Genomic DNA, 16,324 nt, shown 5'->3' with positions numbered 1-16,324 from the left:
AAATCATCAGAAATAACTGGTAAATTGGAACTGACACAATATAATTGTGCTGAATATTTTTATATCTTTCTACAGGCAAAGTTAATCTATTATCTTTCCTACTAAATGATGTCCTCCAACTCACATTTTTCTATTTTTGCCTATCAGTGATACACATACTTCAGTGGCAAGGAGAAGGGTGATTTCTTCTTCCTTTAAATGTAATCATTAGAGAACCATCAGCAGTATTTAATGGAAAATGAATATATTAAAAAGCCACATTTACCAAGACACTTTGTTATATTGGTTTTTTTCAAAAAAATGCACATATGTAACCTCTCTTGGTTACTACTGAGATGAGAAAATATTCAAAATACACTCCTCTGTACTTCTGACTAATTACAGGGCTTTATGGGAGTGAATCCCTAATTCCACCTCTTTAATTTAACTATGAAAAAATCAGAAGGGGCTTTTGAGCCTTTTTTTAAATGACAACAACAACAATAATAAATAATTAAGGCCACCAGTGCCTAAACTTTCTTGACAGCCAGACAAAATATTCCAAGTACAGAAACATCTGTTCACACTTACTCCACTTGCAGTGAAAACCCTTTCACCAGGTTTGCAAGTGCATGAAAATGATTTGATCAATCCTGGCCACAAATATATCCAAGAGTAATCAGTGCTGTGGGAAAAGGCATTGTGTTTGCCTGGACAAAGGAGAGTTGGGTTTCTGGTGTTACAGGGGACTTGCTGTGCCCCACTGGCCAAAATACAGCAATGGGAATCCCAGCAATGATGGGAAAGTGGTTATGAATTTTGTCATTTCAAGGTGCAACACCTGAAATTTTATACGTTGTAAAGTGGTTTCAGGGTGAAGGTGGAAGAAGATGTGGGGAAATTAGACTATTTCACTCATATGAATTAATAATAGCAAAATGAGCCACTTGACGTTTGAAAGAAGAACAAAAAATATTAGATTACTACATCACAACATAAGATTAAAAACCCCAAGGAGCTGTTTGCTTAGAGAAATTCAGGAACAGGTGAATCCTGGAGAAGACTGGAGGACAGGCCAACCTGTGCCTAGCTGGAAACATTTGTTTTAAACCATGACAAGATCATTTGGTTTAATATTTATAACACAATTACAATGCCTTGTGCACATTGCTGTTATAATCTGATTTTACTTGTGACATCTTACCGCAGTTGAAATTAAAGCCTTGTGGTAATAATTCAAAAAGCACATTTAGACAATCATTAATGGCAAGTACGAAACGGGATGTTTATTCAAGCACTTACGTGTCTCATTTTAACTTTAATTTGAAGTGGAATTCATTTCTGCAGTGTAAGGACTCCATGTTTCCAGTATATTAGTCCTATAATACCTCACCATGTGCAGTGAAACAGGATTTTTTTTTTTTTCTTTTTTTGGTATGTGTGTGTGTATGAAGAAATGCAATTATTTTGCAAGGAAGATGAACAAAATCTTTGGTGTCTGGTAGGCCTGATCACTGGTCAGCTCTTCAAACACATGCCAAAATTTCACAAGAATATTTGCTTGCACAACCACGGAGGCCAAGTGACAGTAAGCCATAAAAAGATATGCATCTATTAAATGAACAAATCATATAAATCGCATAAATTTGTACACACAGAACAAAGGGGTACACTGCACAGGGAAAACTCACCATATGTAGTGAAAATATACTTTTTTACAGCTTATCAATATAAAAAAGTGAACAAATATACACCACACACCCTCTAAAGAAAGGTGGATATTTTTTCTCTGCCTTAGAATCAGAAGCATCTTGCACATATTATCATGCTTAAAGAAAACTGTCCTTCCTGTTGAAATATTCCTTTTAAATTATGTGTTGTTTGAACCACAACACTGCTTTAATCAGAGGATAGCAAAAACGCCCAAAAACATAACCCCACTAAAACCCCTTGCACTTCAGAGAGCAAAACCAGTGGCAGAAGGTACAAGAGGACTGAGAGCATCTTTTTTTAACTCACCAGGCATCGCTGACAGATTACCATATCAGATTTTTTTGTTTCCCTTCTCTCCACCCTTTTCTCTATCTGCATGATTACAGCATTTTATTGCATTCTCTAACAATATGTAGACAAGTCTCTTTTCAAAAACCTCTGTCACAGCCTGGGAGTCTTGTCTACTTCTATTATTTTATGAAAAGGTTTCTCAGCATAGAAGAATTTGGTCTAAGCTGCTTTCCTGCTTTCCAAATGAAAATGCCTTAACATAACACTTTTTTTTTCCTCCTACCTCCAAGTTTCCCTCCTCTCATCCCTCAGGTGAGATGTAAAGCAAAAGCCAGACCACCTGCCATGGGTATAATTGCACAGCTGGAAGGAAGCCACAGCTGGGATTTTTCTCATCAGGTGCACAACTGTGCTGAGCCTCAAAGCAACTTCAACCCGTCGCTTTAAGCTGTGTGGGCTTGGCTGTGCCAGTATTTCAGTGTCATTTGTCTGTCTGTGGCATGCAGGGAGCGTTCTCCTCTCTGCACCCCCAGTTCTCAGTATCCCAGCAGTTTTCCCTAGGAAAAGGATCATGTTCTGCCTCCAAAGGTCGTGCTTCTTTCAGCACCTTCCAGACATTGACACACAGATGCGGTTTAGAGCAACTTGCTTACCTTGGTAATGTTCCAGATAACTCTGTGGCAGTCTCTCTGAAAGACACAAGGGGAGGAAAACTTAGTTTGTGTTTTAAAAAGCTATAAAATTTTTAAGATGCCTTTGTAGTGCTTGTGTTTTATAGGAGTGCAGACACACATCCACAGCTCCATACGCAAGCGCATCGCTGGCGGATGCGGTGCTCCCCTGATCACACACAAAAGAATGTGAAAAAGCAGACGATGGAGTGTGAGCTAAGGATCTATCAGAATCGAGTTCTCCGTGGTACAATTACTCATTTTTTTAGGCATAAAATTATCACCATTTCAAATGCCAGCACTGCATGATCTTACATAGACAAAACGTAGCACTGGGCCAATTTTCCAGTGGAAAATGTTCCCTTTTATTTCAGTGCTGCAGCAAAAGCAAGGCTTTAGACAGTTCTACAAGCTGGTTATGCACTGAGAAAATACCATGTTAATATTAAATCTTCTTGTGCTGGTCCTAAACAACAGCTATTTTCCAAATATGTGGCTTTTCGTCCAATTTACTTGTCTGAAACCCTTTTGTGGGTGTGCAATTTGTTTGAGAGAAGCTGAGTGCGAGAGAGTGAGAGTGGGCTAATGTAGTGGTACGTCACATTAAAGTACAATTAAATACATTACCATTACCTATGTACACAGACCTTAAAATACATGCCAGATTTGTCCTTGTTTCCCTCCCCAGCAAATTGGCCTAGACCTTATCCAAGAATCAGGAAAACAGCTGGATAACTCCATTTCTCATTTCTCTCCCATATGTAAGACCTTCAAAACCAGCAAGAAGCCTTAAGAGGCTTCATTGTCTTAGACTTGACCAGATGCCCGTCTTATTCCACAGTCTTCTTGTCCAGTTATAAAATTTATATCCAATATACAAATTTTCTGCATGAAATGTAACTGGTTAGTTCATACCCTGTTTGCTTCAGCTGAGACAGAAACTGCAAAATTTCTCATCTGTAGATGGAACTTATGGTATGGAACAATTCTCAACATAATATTTTATTATTTACAGCAGAGAAAATAATTCCATCCACTTTTACAGTTGGAGGGGAATCTTTTTTTGTAAGGGGAGATGGTAGTAATTAAGATAGGTCCCAAAATCTTCCTTGCCTAAGCAATTTGCAAAACTATAGATCTAGTGATCTCTTTGTAGTGAAACAGCCCAATATATTTTTGTTGCAAGAGTATAAACCTTATATATACATATTGAACCCCCAAGGCTAATTTAGTTATGAATCCAAAGGAAAAACAGTAAAGAAATAAATTTTTGAAGGCTCTTCTAGAGTTTCCCCATGTTCTGAAGTCACTTTTCTTGATGGGGCAACTACAGAGTTAATATATTAAAACCACAATAATTCAGAGCTCCTCTTCAGGAGATCTTTCTAGATCTTTCTAGTGCTCTTTAGCACTACATGAAATGTGAGCAGCTATAAGGGTCTAATTTTTTTTAATTACAATTTTTTATATTTATTGGACATCCCACAGTGACACCAGGCTTTTCTCTTAATGGTTACAATGACAGTTGCAGTCTCCATTACAATGTCAGAGGAAATGAAATGGTCCCTCTAAATGTGCATGGCTTTGCACTTTCACAGTCTCTATCTCCAAGCTGTGCAGTTTACTGGGCACAGAAGGTTGCCTTAAACCTCCCAGTGCTTTGCTTCAAAAGGCACAGATCAGAACTGTGTTCAGTGGTTGCAAAGAAGATTAAGCAAGAAATAAAAAAATGGCTCACACCCTTTTCTTGCATGCACCATTCAGCAGCAGTCCAGCAGATATTTAAGCTCCCTCAGAAAAAAACAGTTCCCACCCCAGCTAAGGCGGACAGGTAGATATTTAGCAGGTGTCTGTGATGAACAAAGTCCATGATATAAATGACATCAAAGGTGAGAGCCAGGAAAAAGAGCAAGTGAATGCAAAGAGATAAGAAAAAAAATTAGAGTACAGCAATACAGACTCCATTTCTATGGGGTTATTTGATACAGCTGTAAATTTTAGATATTTTATTTTCATTAAACTCCTGCACGTTGGTATCACACCATCTTATTTTCCAAGCCCTACTCGTGACTTATACACTTCAAAGAATTAGTGTGATATTTTTTGTAACCTATCAAAGAACCAAATCACTAAATGGTTCCAACAGTCAAGACATTCCCCCCTTCCACTGTTAATCCCAGACATCATCTCTTTTCATTGAAATGCCTTTTTTTTTTTTTTTGAAGGAAAGAACCTGGATCTGGGCATCTCTTTGTTTCTTCTTCTAAAGGGTCTCTGTAGCCTTTAGCTACCCATTACTGTTCCAATAACAGAATGGCACAAACCTTATTGCTTTAGGGTATGGCAGCACATTTTATAAAATAGCAGTTGCTCATCCAGCTTAAAGAGACAACCAGGCACATCATGGGTGGGTGCTGCAGGAAGCATCAAGAAGCAGAATCGTGTAGGTTTAAAAGAGGATGTTAAACTGCAACCACACTCTCAGTTTCTGAGCAGAGCAGTGAGTGATTGGTGCATCTAAATTTCTAAAGATTTTCATTCTTGTTAAATAACTCTCTCTACAAGGGATGTTAGCATTGTGGAAACAATTATTAAATAGTCGATGCAGTGGTAAAAAAATCTGAATGTGATCAGAATATTAAACAAAGACACTGCAGGTCTTTAACATGCATTTTTAATGTAATTAATTTTGGTGCAAATTTCACATTTGGTCAGATCAAATTCCATTTTTGAGCAAAAATATGTAAGGTAATGGTTTTTGAAGTACAGATCCAACTCAAATAAAACTCAAAGTCACAAGTAAAAGTCTGATTAGTTCCTAACTATCTAAAGATTTTACTGCTTCTCATCAACTCAGTAAACACTTCTACCATAAAAACAAATTAACCCCACATTAGTCTATGAAACTAAAAATATTATTTCCCAGAAAACAAACACAATTATCCCCACCATGCCATTGAAAATAAATGATACATGGACTGCTGAAGATGGTTAATGTCCATGGTAAGTGCTCCTATAAATATCAGGAATTGAAACACCACTCTATAAATATATTTCATGGGAGTTTAAAAAAGAAAATCTGTTGGAGCAAATTACTCATCAAGAAAACCCTTAAAGTTTGTTTAAAGATAATAGATACTCATTTTGTAGTCATTCAAGAAACTGAAACTAGACTTACACAACCAATTTTCAGACCCCTAGTACTCCCCAATGACACACACAATAAATATAACTCACAATTTACTGTATCTACAGGAAGCAAAAAATTCTTGGATGAAAACAAGAAGATAATACTCAAAGGGAGAATGAATATAAGATCATGTATTTTTACATCCTGCCAGAGATATGAAAGGATGACCTTGAAAAAGAGTGAGGATGGAAACTTGAATGCTTTGTCAGAGCTGCCCTGAATTCCACTGAAATCGGCTCCAATGCAAATGGTTTGAGCTGATGCTCAACAGTGCTAAGGCAAGGAGAGGACCTGGCTGAAAACCCTGGAAAAGCTGTGATGAGGAAGGTGGCATTATGGAAGAGCAGGGCAGCATTTCCAGGAAGGTCATTTACAATTTCTAAACATTTTGTATTCAGCTGCAAAGGAGAGATTTGGGACAACATGATCTGTACACATGGAAGAGGTAGGTGCTGCTGAAACGAGGAGGGTGCTGGGTGGGAGGTCTGCACCCCAAAATATTGCACCCTCCCATGGGGTCTTGCTAAAAAGCAAAGTTACAAATTGCTTCTGAGACCTGTGAGGAGCTTTGTCCTACTGCAGGATCTCTGCACTCTCGAGAGGACCATGCAGCTCTTCTCAAAGCCCAGAGAGCCAGTGTGGGTGAACCAAGCACCACACACGCATTTTGTCATTTCTCTCTACAGGCTGAGAAAACCTGCCCGTAGGATTGGAGTAGGATGTATACCAAAGCAGAAAAGTATAAATATTTTAGTCAAAACCTTACAGTGAAGTGGAAGTGGGAAGATCTGCATAAAGATCAGCAAACAGACTTTACTGCCTAATAGTTCTGTTTAAAAAGAGTTGTTCAGAAAAACTCTTCATAATATCTGGAAAGTGTTGTGTTTATATTAAATGTTTTGTTCACTGAGAAATCATATGGTGCTCTGCTCTCTGAGGCTGACTGGCAGCTGTTGTTACCCACCTACATGCAGGATTTGGCACAAAACAGCTCTGAAGTTCGAAACTGCAACATTTTGCAGTTTGCGCAGAGAAGATGTGGCTGCCCCATCCCTGGAAGTGATGACAGGGCCAGACTGGATGGGGCTTGGAGCAACCTGGTCTAATGGAAGGTGTCCTTACCCATGGCAGGAGGTTTGGAATGAGATGATCTTTTAGGTCCCTCCCAACCCAAACCATTTGATGATTTTTGCTGTGTTTGTGCAGTGATGTAAACTGAGGCACAGGAGACAGGGCAGGTTTAAAGGGCAGCTGAGGTCATCTGGGCTAAATGCACTCCAGTAGCCTGAGAAACTACTGAGTTCAAACCATACAAGTCAAAACTACACTTTGAAATCTTCTTTTAGTTCTGCAGGATCATGACCCTTAGTGATTCGGAAGCTTTGGGTCTCCACCGAGAACAATTTTTGTTCTGCAAGGGAAAGCATATGGATTCTAGCTAGGCAATCTGTCAGGGTGCTGGGAAAGATGCAAAAAAAGGCAGCAACACTTTCCTGCAATCGTGTTACCGTTCTTCCTTTTCCCATCTCACACTTTGGGGAGAGGATAAAGCCCGCCTACGGCACACAAGGCACATGAGGATAAGGGCGAAGCTGGAGAAGGGATCTGCAGGGTGTGCTAACACAAATGCAGCTCAAATGCAAGCAGAAAAGCCCCAGGATGCAGAATAGTTTGGAAAGAGAGGTGCCCTAACCCTGAGGTCTTGGTTTTAGGCATCAGAACCAGCAGTCAGCATTTCAAGAAAGAGGGTTAAAAAGTCCTGTCCTCTCCAGGACAGGTGTACATGACCCCTTTGATTCCCTGGGATGTACAGGAACAGTAACTCCCATTACTTGTACTCATTTTCCTTAAAGCACAAAAAACTCCAATAGGTTAAACTGGTATTTCTGATTTGGATGAAACATTCAACCCTTCACTAAAGAGTCCTACCACTGACACAAGCATTGATCTTACTGGATGGGATATATTTGTAAACAGAAAAAAGCACACATTGAAGAAAAATGACGTATTTTGGATGATCACTTGAAAAGTTATAGGTTTTTTTTCCAGGAATATCCATTAGGCTTAACTGGATAATGCCAGGATTGCTGATGTAGATAACACATTGCAATACTGTTGATAACTAGGAAGTTCTACCTTGAAATATTTCTAAATATTTCATAACCATAAGTTGTTCTTTGCTTTGCCCCAGGGGAAAATTGGACTTGCCAGAACAAACAACTCACCTGATGCTTTTGACCACTTTTTCCTGGCTCTGCCTATTCACTGACACTGCACCACTGATTGAGCAACACAAGAAAATTGGGGTGGAGAAGGCTCCAAAGTTTGTTGTTGAACAACACCCCTCAACCAGACCACCAATAAAGCTTTTTTAATTGTAGGGTCCACAATTGCAGATGCATTCTCTGCTCCTAGACATGCATCAGCAATGTGAAAAAGACAGCCACTAATTGTCAGTATAAAGCAGAACTAAAGAAAAGTTTACAAAGGGATAAGAAGGATTTTCCACTCAAAGCAGGGGAGAACAGCTGAAGAGGAACTTTAAATTAGCTTTAAAAGAAGGTTGTATCAGGAAGAATATAATTACTTTCTTGGAGTTTCACCAAGACTTGGGAGTCAATGCCTCTACTCTTGCAGAATGGTGCAGTGGGATTTTTAATGACCGCAAATGGTCAGGACATTGATTTTACATTCCAGGTGAAAAACGGCACTTCCAAAGACACATTGTTGTCTCTGCTCTTCCTAAAATCACATTGGGGACTGCATCTGCCTTGACTTGGAAGAATTAATAGTGTGTACTGAAATACCATTGTGAGACACAAGATATTTCACTGGTCTTAAATTGGGTAGTTTCTCAGATTTGTTAGTGTGCAGCAACATTAACTGGCTACATTTGGATAAAATATAGGGTTTAAATTCTGGATTCAGTTTTGCTATGATTAATTTAATAGATTTCAGTGAAGACTCTTTTTTTTCTGTATCACATGCCCTTTACATATCTTTTTTGGTAGAATTGTTCTCTATGTCAACTAAACATCAAAATGGTCAAAAGCAATTTAATCTTTTAAGACCCTTAAACTATTAAAATATATCAAGATTTCAAACTGATACTTCTGTAAGCATTTTATCTTTCACACAGCAAATAAATACAATGCCATGTTATATCTTCACCCTGAGCTTAGCTACCTAACAAGGATCACACATTTGCAGCAGAAATTCTGCATAAACAGTCTCTGAATGTGCTATTTAAGTACAAGCTAAATACTCTTTTTTTAGGAAGTGATGTAACAAGTTCATATGTAAAAATCTATTTCTATGCAATGTGACATTCTGCAAGATTAGCTGACTGAGATAAAGGACATGAACAAACATGCTTGTTGTTTTCTCCCATGATTATTTTTAAAAGCCGCATTTTTCAGTATTCTAAATTTGCTACTTCTGACTTTTTTTTATTCCTCCTTAGGTATGAGGAAAGAAATCTCTATGTAGTCAGTGATAACCACCTGCCATGAAAACTGTTCAAGTCCAGTGTACATACTGTGTACAAATGATACCCCAAATAAAACCTGCCCTCATCATTGTGACTACTTTATATATTTCATAAAAACTTGAGTTTTGATTTACCCTTCACCCAACATCTTTGAAGACAGCAATATTATAACTTACAAGTCAAAGCATCATTCAGGCCAAATTCTCACTCCTTTCAGTTTAACTACCCCTCCCAGCTAAGATTTTGGCCCCTTGTCTAACTACTCACCAAGGACATCACATGAAATATCTCTCATACATATTTGCTCTGCTAGAAATTAATTAAGTGGGAGAAACACAGCAGTGTCCATTTGAGAGACTGGTAATAGGGGCATGGATGGGGTGCAATTCAGCTGGGGTCATTAGGGAGAAATGCCAGGGCATGGAGAGGAAATGGAGATCCCATTCTGGTGCTTTGCTCCAAGGTCAGACCCGGCCTTTGTGGATGTGGCTGTTGCTATGTGTTTTCTCAGGCAAGTGGAGCATTTTGAAAGTTAAGAAAGCTTGGAAAGCTTGGATGTGAAGAAAGAAAGCACTGTGGGTACAGGATTTGTCTCTCCAGGACACAGCAAGCAGCAGGAAGAACATGGGGAGAATCCACCATGATACTAACTCCAACACCCTCACCCTGTTAGTACAGGAAGAGAAAGAAGTGATGCACAGGGAACTGCCTCAGGGAGCTCAGCAGGAGGAACATACCCTCTGTCTCTCTCCAAAATGCGAAGAAAGATCATCCAAAACAGAGCAGATGTTCCTCCCCATGTGCTCACTGAACCTGCTGTAGTCTCCCAGGGTAGAAAATCTTACACGTTTGGTATTTGCCTGACCTGTAGCTCGTGCTGCCCTGCCACTGGTGCAGTGTTACTTTACCACCATCTCTTCTCACTGTGCCAAGGAAAGGAGGGGAATCACACCCAAAGTCTCAGCAGGGACTTCGGGTCAAACTTAGTTGTACAAATATAGAACTGCAGAAGCATTCTGGGCCATGTGCTAATTGTACAGAAGAATTATGGAGCCATAAAATAGTTTGGGCTGGAAGATCATCCCATAGGTAGGGAACCTTCTACTAGACCAGGCTGCTCAAAGCCCCATTTAACCTGGCCTTGGACACTTCCAGGAATGGGGCAGCCACAGCTTCTCTGGGCAGCCTGTGCCAGGTCCTCACCACCCTCACAGGGAAGAATTTCTACCTAATACCTGATATAAATCTACCCTCCTCAGTTTAAATCTGTTAACTCTTCTGTCGCAGCACTCCCCAATGAAGAGTCCCTCCTTCTCTTTCTTGTAGATCCTTTCTGGTACTGGAAGATGCTATAGGGCAGCAGGGAACCTTCTCTTCTCAGGCTGAGCAACCCCAAGAAGTCATACATTCACAAGGTTGTATGAGATATATGCAAAAAAGACATAGAAATTACTCAAGTTCTATAGATGGTAATAGCCTAGATTAATTCCTTAGTTTCTGACATGTGGTACAGGGCTTCAGTAAGTTTCTTCAGATATTTAAGACTTTGTCATACTTGTGTAGGGTGAGAGGCCCACTTATGTGTACAATTCACACAAATGTCTTTATGATGAGCCATTGGTTGGGTCAAATGTTGATGTCTTCAGTGATGAATGCCACAAAGAAAAAGCCACCCTAACAACTGTTTTCTGTTAAATGCCCGCACCTCACTCTTCCTGCCCATATTTCCCTCACAAATATCACAATGTCAACAGTTCAAAATTCTGGCGTTCCCTGATGTCAGATGTTTTCCCTAATATACACAAACTTCAAGCCACTCAAGAAGTTTGGAAGCTTTATTTAAACTTATTTCAGAGAAGTAACTTGATTCTCTGCCAAGAAATGCCAAGCTTGGAAATGACATCTCATCCTGGTCTCAAAATACTTCACTGGAGCTAAACAACTTGGATACTTCAGCTATTATGCATTCAAATAGTTACTGATTTTCTTAGCCAATGCAGGCTGGGCTGAGATGGGCATTGGGGGTCTCTGAAGTTTTGTGACTTCTAGAACAAAGTGAGATGCTAAGTATAGGTACCTTGGGAGAACCAGTGTAAGTTAGGAAGGGGATGGTCTTGTTTGCCCAGTTCAGTATGCAGAAATATAGGAATGGCATTGGCAACTACCAGGGGAAAAAACCACAAACAAAACCAAACAAATTTTAAACAAACCCCACGACCAATAAAAACCTCCCCAAAAACAACAACCCCACTGAAAATCCCACAAACCTCTTTTCATGCACCTGCTGAAATGGTTAGTTCCTTTTTGTAGTTAATCAAGGGTAAATTTGCTTCTTAGCTCCTTTCTGTCCTAACATCTCCTCCTTGTAATATGAAATACAATGACAGCAGGTTGAAACATGGGATGGAATAGGAAAAATGCAGAAAGGACTCTGAAGAGGCCTGCCAGCTAGGAGTCTGTGTCCCATTAGCTGCAGTTCAAAACAGTCCTCTTACTATTTCCATAAATACTGTGGTATCTTCTGGAGTATCTCAGCACAAACTGCAACAGATGTTGGATGCTATTATTTCTTCATTCTTGCTCATTTGTTGTTCATCTGTTATTTTTTGCCACTTTTTTTTTCCCTCTTGCCACCTGTCCTCCCACAAATCAGAAACGTTAAAAACAACAGAGTTAACTTTTGTTCTTATTGGTGCATCAACCACTGCCCAAAATTAATGGGAGAGGGAAAGAAAAGAGATTAAGATCTAACTCCCTGTCTTATTTCTGACCTTAAAAGGATGGGTAGAGTTTATTTTTGACAACCCTAACCAGAGAGAATAAATCTGCTGAGCTGTCCACCTCAGGAAATGGAAGTACACAAGTGCCATTGTTCTCTAACAAGTTCATAAATAATATTACTGAACAATATAGTGATGAGGTTGTGAAATTATGATATAAAGTGTTTTAAAGTGTGAGTTACCCATGATATAAATCTACAAGCAAGCCCTTTTCTCCCCAGCCATATCCAACCCCAAAGATGTTAAGATAGGTTTCTTTAATGGCAAAAACTATTAGACTGCAATATGTAGCAGGTTCATCTATTAATCATCAGACCATTTATGTTCTGTAATTCTACCACAGTTAAATAACATGGACTACTAAGTACCTGAATCGGCTATTAGCAACCATTCCTGCTCATTAAAACTCACTTATTTAGACTTTAGCAATGGTAAATGTAACCAGCCCTGGAGGAGTGTCACAGTGCTTGGAAATGGCACATTAAGCTTCATTTACCCAGCTACACTGGAAGGCAGAGGGGGAAGGGAAAAATACAGTGACGGTCCATAACAAAGCTCAGAAGCTTTTTGAAGCTGCATTAAGAAAATGACAAATCTCACAAAGAGAGCCATAAAGATTCCTCAAGTACAACAGTTCGGCAAGGAGATATTTATCATGGTTTGTTGAAAAGACTCCTACGTTTGATACTATTGGACTGTGAGAGATGATTATTAACTGTAATTACAGAAATAGCACAGAAATAATAGTTTATTGCAGAGCATAAGCAACACTGTATTAACAAAGAGTAGTGAGGAACATGTTCAGCATTTGCAATGGTATCATTAGCTTTTCTGGGAACACATACACAAGTGTATACACATTTGATTCCATGTTGGCTTCTCCTAACCAGAATTATCCTTCAAGAATTTCTGATCTGGGTCAATGAATCTGTCTATCTGTGGAGTGAGGAAACAGGAGCCAAAGTGGATTTCTATTTGGGTGTCAGCTTTTATTCTTTTCCTACTTAACACAGATTTATTAAAAAACAATCACAGCCTGCTGTCAAGAAATACTGCTTGCATTTGCTTATTAGCAGCCCCGTAATAGATACATTTTTGCTACAGTGCTGCCATTTGAAGTGAATGATTTATTTAGAACATGCCAGTTATCACGAGATTCTCCACGCAGTAAAACAAGTTTTGATTTCTTATTGCTACCTGCAGGAATGAGTTTAATTTCTATTACACTTATACCTCAGCATGTTTGCTTGTGTACCCAGCCATCAATTTTACCTTTTCTTTTTGCTGTGAAGTGATTCGACCCAACTTCTTTTCACTCTTGAATATATCTGCCACTCACTTCTTGCGCATTATTGTCCATCTTGGTGAAGCCTCTTTTATTAAAACCATACAGTTCTTTCAGAGAGCTTATTTGGGGTAGGTATCCACACTTTTCCCAAATTACAAAGACAAACAAACTTAGAAGCACAGCTTCTTACAACTGGGACTGTGGTTTGTGCCAGCAAGGAGGGCCAAAAAAACAACCCTATCTCAGCAGTTCGAAAGCTCCCTTCTGGTCCACCAAGTTTTAGGCTAAATTAACTCTGCTACTGGCCAAGACTGAAATATTTTGCAAAACTCTGTTTTGGAAAGAAGGCATTCAGTGACAGATGGGCTTTATTTATTTTTGGGTAAAAGGAACAGCTTAACACAGGTTGGGAACATGGGAGAGCATCCTGGCACATCAAGACAAAGGCTGAAAGCATGTGACGTACTAAGGAGATGCAGAAATGATCATCACAAGACCGTGCACACGTTCATCGATAACGTGGTGCACACTGACCCCTGCTCCTCCTTCAGCAATGATCTGTTTTGGAGCAGGAAATGCAGCCAGTAGTTTTGAAGCTCAGCAGCTTCCTTTAAGCATCTGTACTCCCTCTTTAGTTCGCTGTATAATGACAGCTTAATGTTTTACAGGCGAGGCTGCGCTCAAAGACAGGAGCTGCGTGCACTCAGCTGAAAGAAGGAGGTGAGGCTGTAAATCAGGGCTAAGAGAAGAAATCAGAGTCTACCTTTAGGCATTCTCATTTCTGGATTTTGTTCAAAGCAGCGTTTTCACATTTTCTAAAGAGTCATAGGTTACATTTTCAAGGATTTTTAAACCTAAAAAACTTATGGATAGGTTGTTAACAAAGATTTCCAACCATGCTGCAGAATCCTTGGGAGTTTGGTATTGCTTATACTGAGATGCTTAAGAAAAAAATTCCCTCTAATCATCTATCTGCATCAGGAGATACACAAGGGCATTTGGGAAAGTCTCCCCCGGTCCCACCACATCACTGGTGTAAAAGAAAACAAGTTTTCCTTTTGAAGGTTTTTGACTCCTTTGTAACAGACAAATCATTGCTGCAGCACTTTCCAGCTGACAATTATCTTGCCATAATAGCTGTAAAAAATAAAATAAAATCAACATGGATGGAATTCGAAGTAGGAGACCTAAATTATACTTAACTATATTCATAAAACTGCACCTCTGCTCAAAGTTGTTCTGCACACTACACATATGCCAGGATCTCTTAATCTGCTGCTGATGTGCTGCATATTGCAGTCGTGTGCAATTACAGTTAGCTATAATTAAGAACAATTACTACTTTTATTTCTCCACTTGTTCTTTAAAAAGCACAGTTGTAATAAAACTTCCCCCCCCCTTTTTTTTTTAAAGGTGAATATAATTATGCATCCCTATAACATCTCAAATAATTAGTTTTTTCTGGAACAATTTTCATTCTAACTGTCAGATCTGCCATCTATAGTCAATAGAACACATTGTAAAAAAATTCTATTATTAACCTTTTTTCACCCCATAAATCTGCAAAAGAATTCGAAGAAATTGAGGAATTCATTGCTTAAACATTGAAAGACCAAATGCAACTAACTCCCCTTCCCCAGCAATACCTTCTTAATCATGCTGAAACATTATTATTATTATTATTATTATTGTGCTAGCTAACTATAATAATAATAAATTAAAGCTGGATATAAAAGGTATTTGGCACCTCTCTATATTTTATAGGCTACTTTCCGGCCCTATTCTCATAAAAGAATTTCTCTACTGTATCTTTGTTTAGAATCTTCCTGTGATTACTACCATGCAGACTGCAGGGAAAAGCAATTAAGTTTAATAGAAGCCACCCTCATTTTTGAAGCTGCCCTCAATTTAAGCCATAGAAGGAGAGTAATTAAATTTAATGCGTGCCACAGCTTTTAAATGAAGATATGGCATGTAAAATTCTCTCACTCTGTAAGATGTCTTTTCCGAACACTGCAAAATAAGTGTTGTGATGCAAAGATAGCAAACTACAACCACCAAGTGATGTTAAGCTTTCTTTTCCTACTGGCCATCTCTTCCAAAGGGGGAGAGGCCTTTGTGTAGATTAAGAACAATGTAATCTAAATCACTGGAATTGGGAAGCCTGCAGCGGTTTACCCATCCTTTGCCCACATTATCTGCTTTGATTAACTTTAGATTAAACTTGCAGCAAGGCCCACCTTTTACACATTTTTAACAGATGTAAAAGGTTTCCAGCTACAGCACAGACCTCTGTACAGACATTGTTTACCAAGATCCTCCACCAAAGTAGCTGCAGTAGAAGCAGAAACTAATGACAATAATTTCCAGACACAGCCACAGATCTCCCATGTATGACTCTAGTCTTAAGTCACCAGAAGAAAAAAAAATTAATTTAGATGAGGCTCAGTTATTTTCCCAAAAATTGGCATACAACTTTCACATAAAAATTCAAATTGCAAGCCAGGACTGGTGAAAATATTTCACCCTTGCAAAGAGGAATTTACTGAATGAGGAACTCTGAGACTGAAAGAGAGTCATTTCCCTTCCCCAGCACTGCAGGTTCCCTCTGTATGTATAAACAAATGCTTCCTTGCAGAGAATCACAGAAGTTTCATCAACTGATTTAATATAAGCAGAGAATTTAAAGGCTTGAATTACTGCGCAAAAGGGAATGTAGATGCCTGACAGTCTTTGTTCAGAAGGTTAGACCAAGATACTAAATTTATAATTAGTTCACAAAAGAACTCCCAAACTTCTTCCATGCAGCCTCGTCTCCTGAGCACATATTAGTGCCTATTACTGGGCTTGAACAAAACTTCTGTGCTGAAATTGAGACTAGACTTGGAAAGACATACCCTGAGACAGATTTTCAAAGGTCTT

General features: G+C 39.0%; 1 protein-coding gene across 2 annotated transcripts in view; it reads right to left on the bottom strand.

The window, feature by feature from the left end:
- CELF2 (CUGBP Elav-like family member 2) overlaps positions 1-16,324 on the bottom strand; it is a 548,864-nt gene that overhangs the window by 305,627 nt on the left and 226,913 nt on the right. For both annotated transcript variants that reach the window (XM_054515016.1, XM_054515012.1), the window contains one exon: positions 2,637-2,672. Coding sequence is in view for 1 of the 2 variants with exons in the window: in XM_054515012.1 (XP_054370987.1) it covers positions 2,637-2,672 (36 nt within the window). In the remaining variant the exon portion in view is untranslated. The remainder of the gene's footprint in view (positions 1-2,636; positions 2,673-16,324) is intronic.

The sequence above is a fragment of the Molothrus ater genome, chromosome 5 (assembly GCF_012460135.2).
Source record: "Molothrus ater isolate BHLD 08-10-18 breed brown headed cowbird chromosome 5, BPBGC_Mater_1.1, whole genome shotgun sequence".
NCBI classification, from domain to species: Eukaryota; Metazoa; Chordata; class Aves; order Passeriformes; family Icteridae; genus Molothrus; species Molothrus ater.
This window is presented reverse-complemented; position numbering and strand designations above follow the sequence as displayed.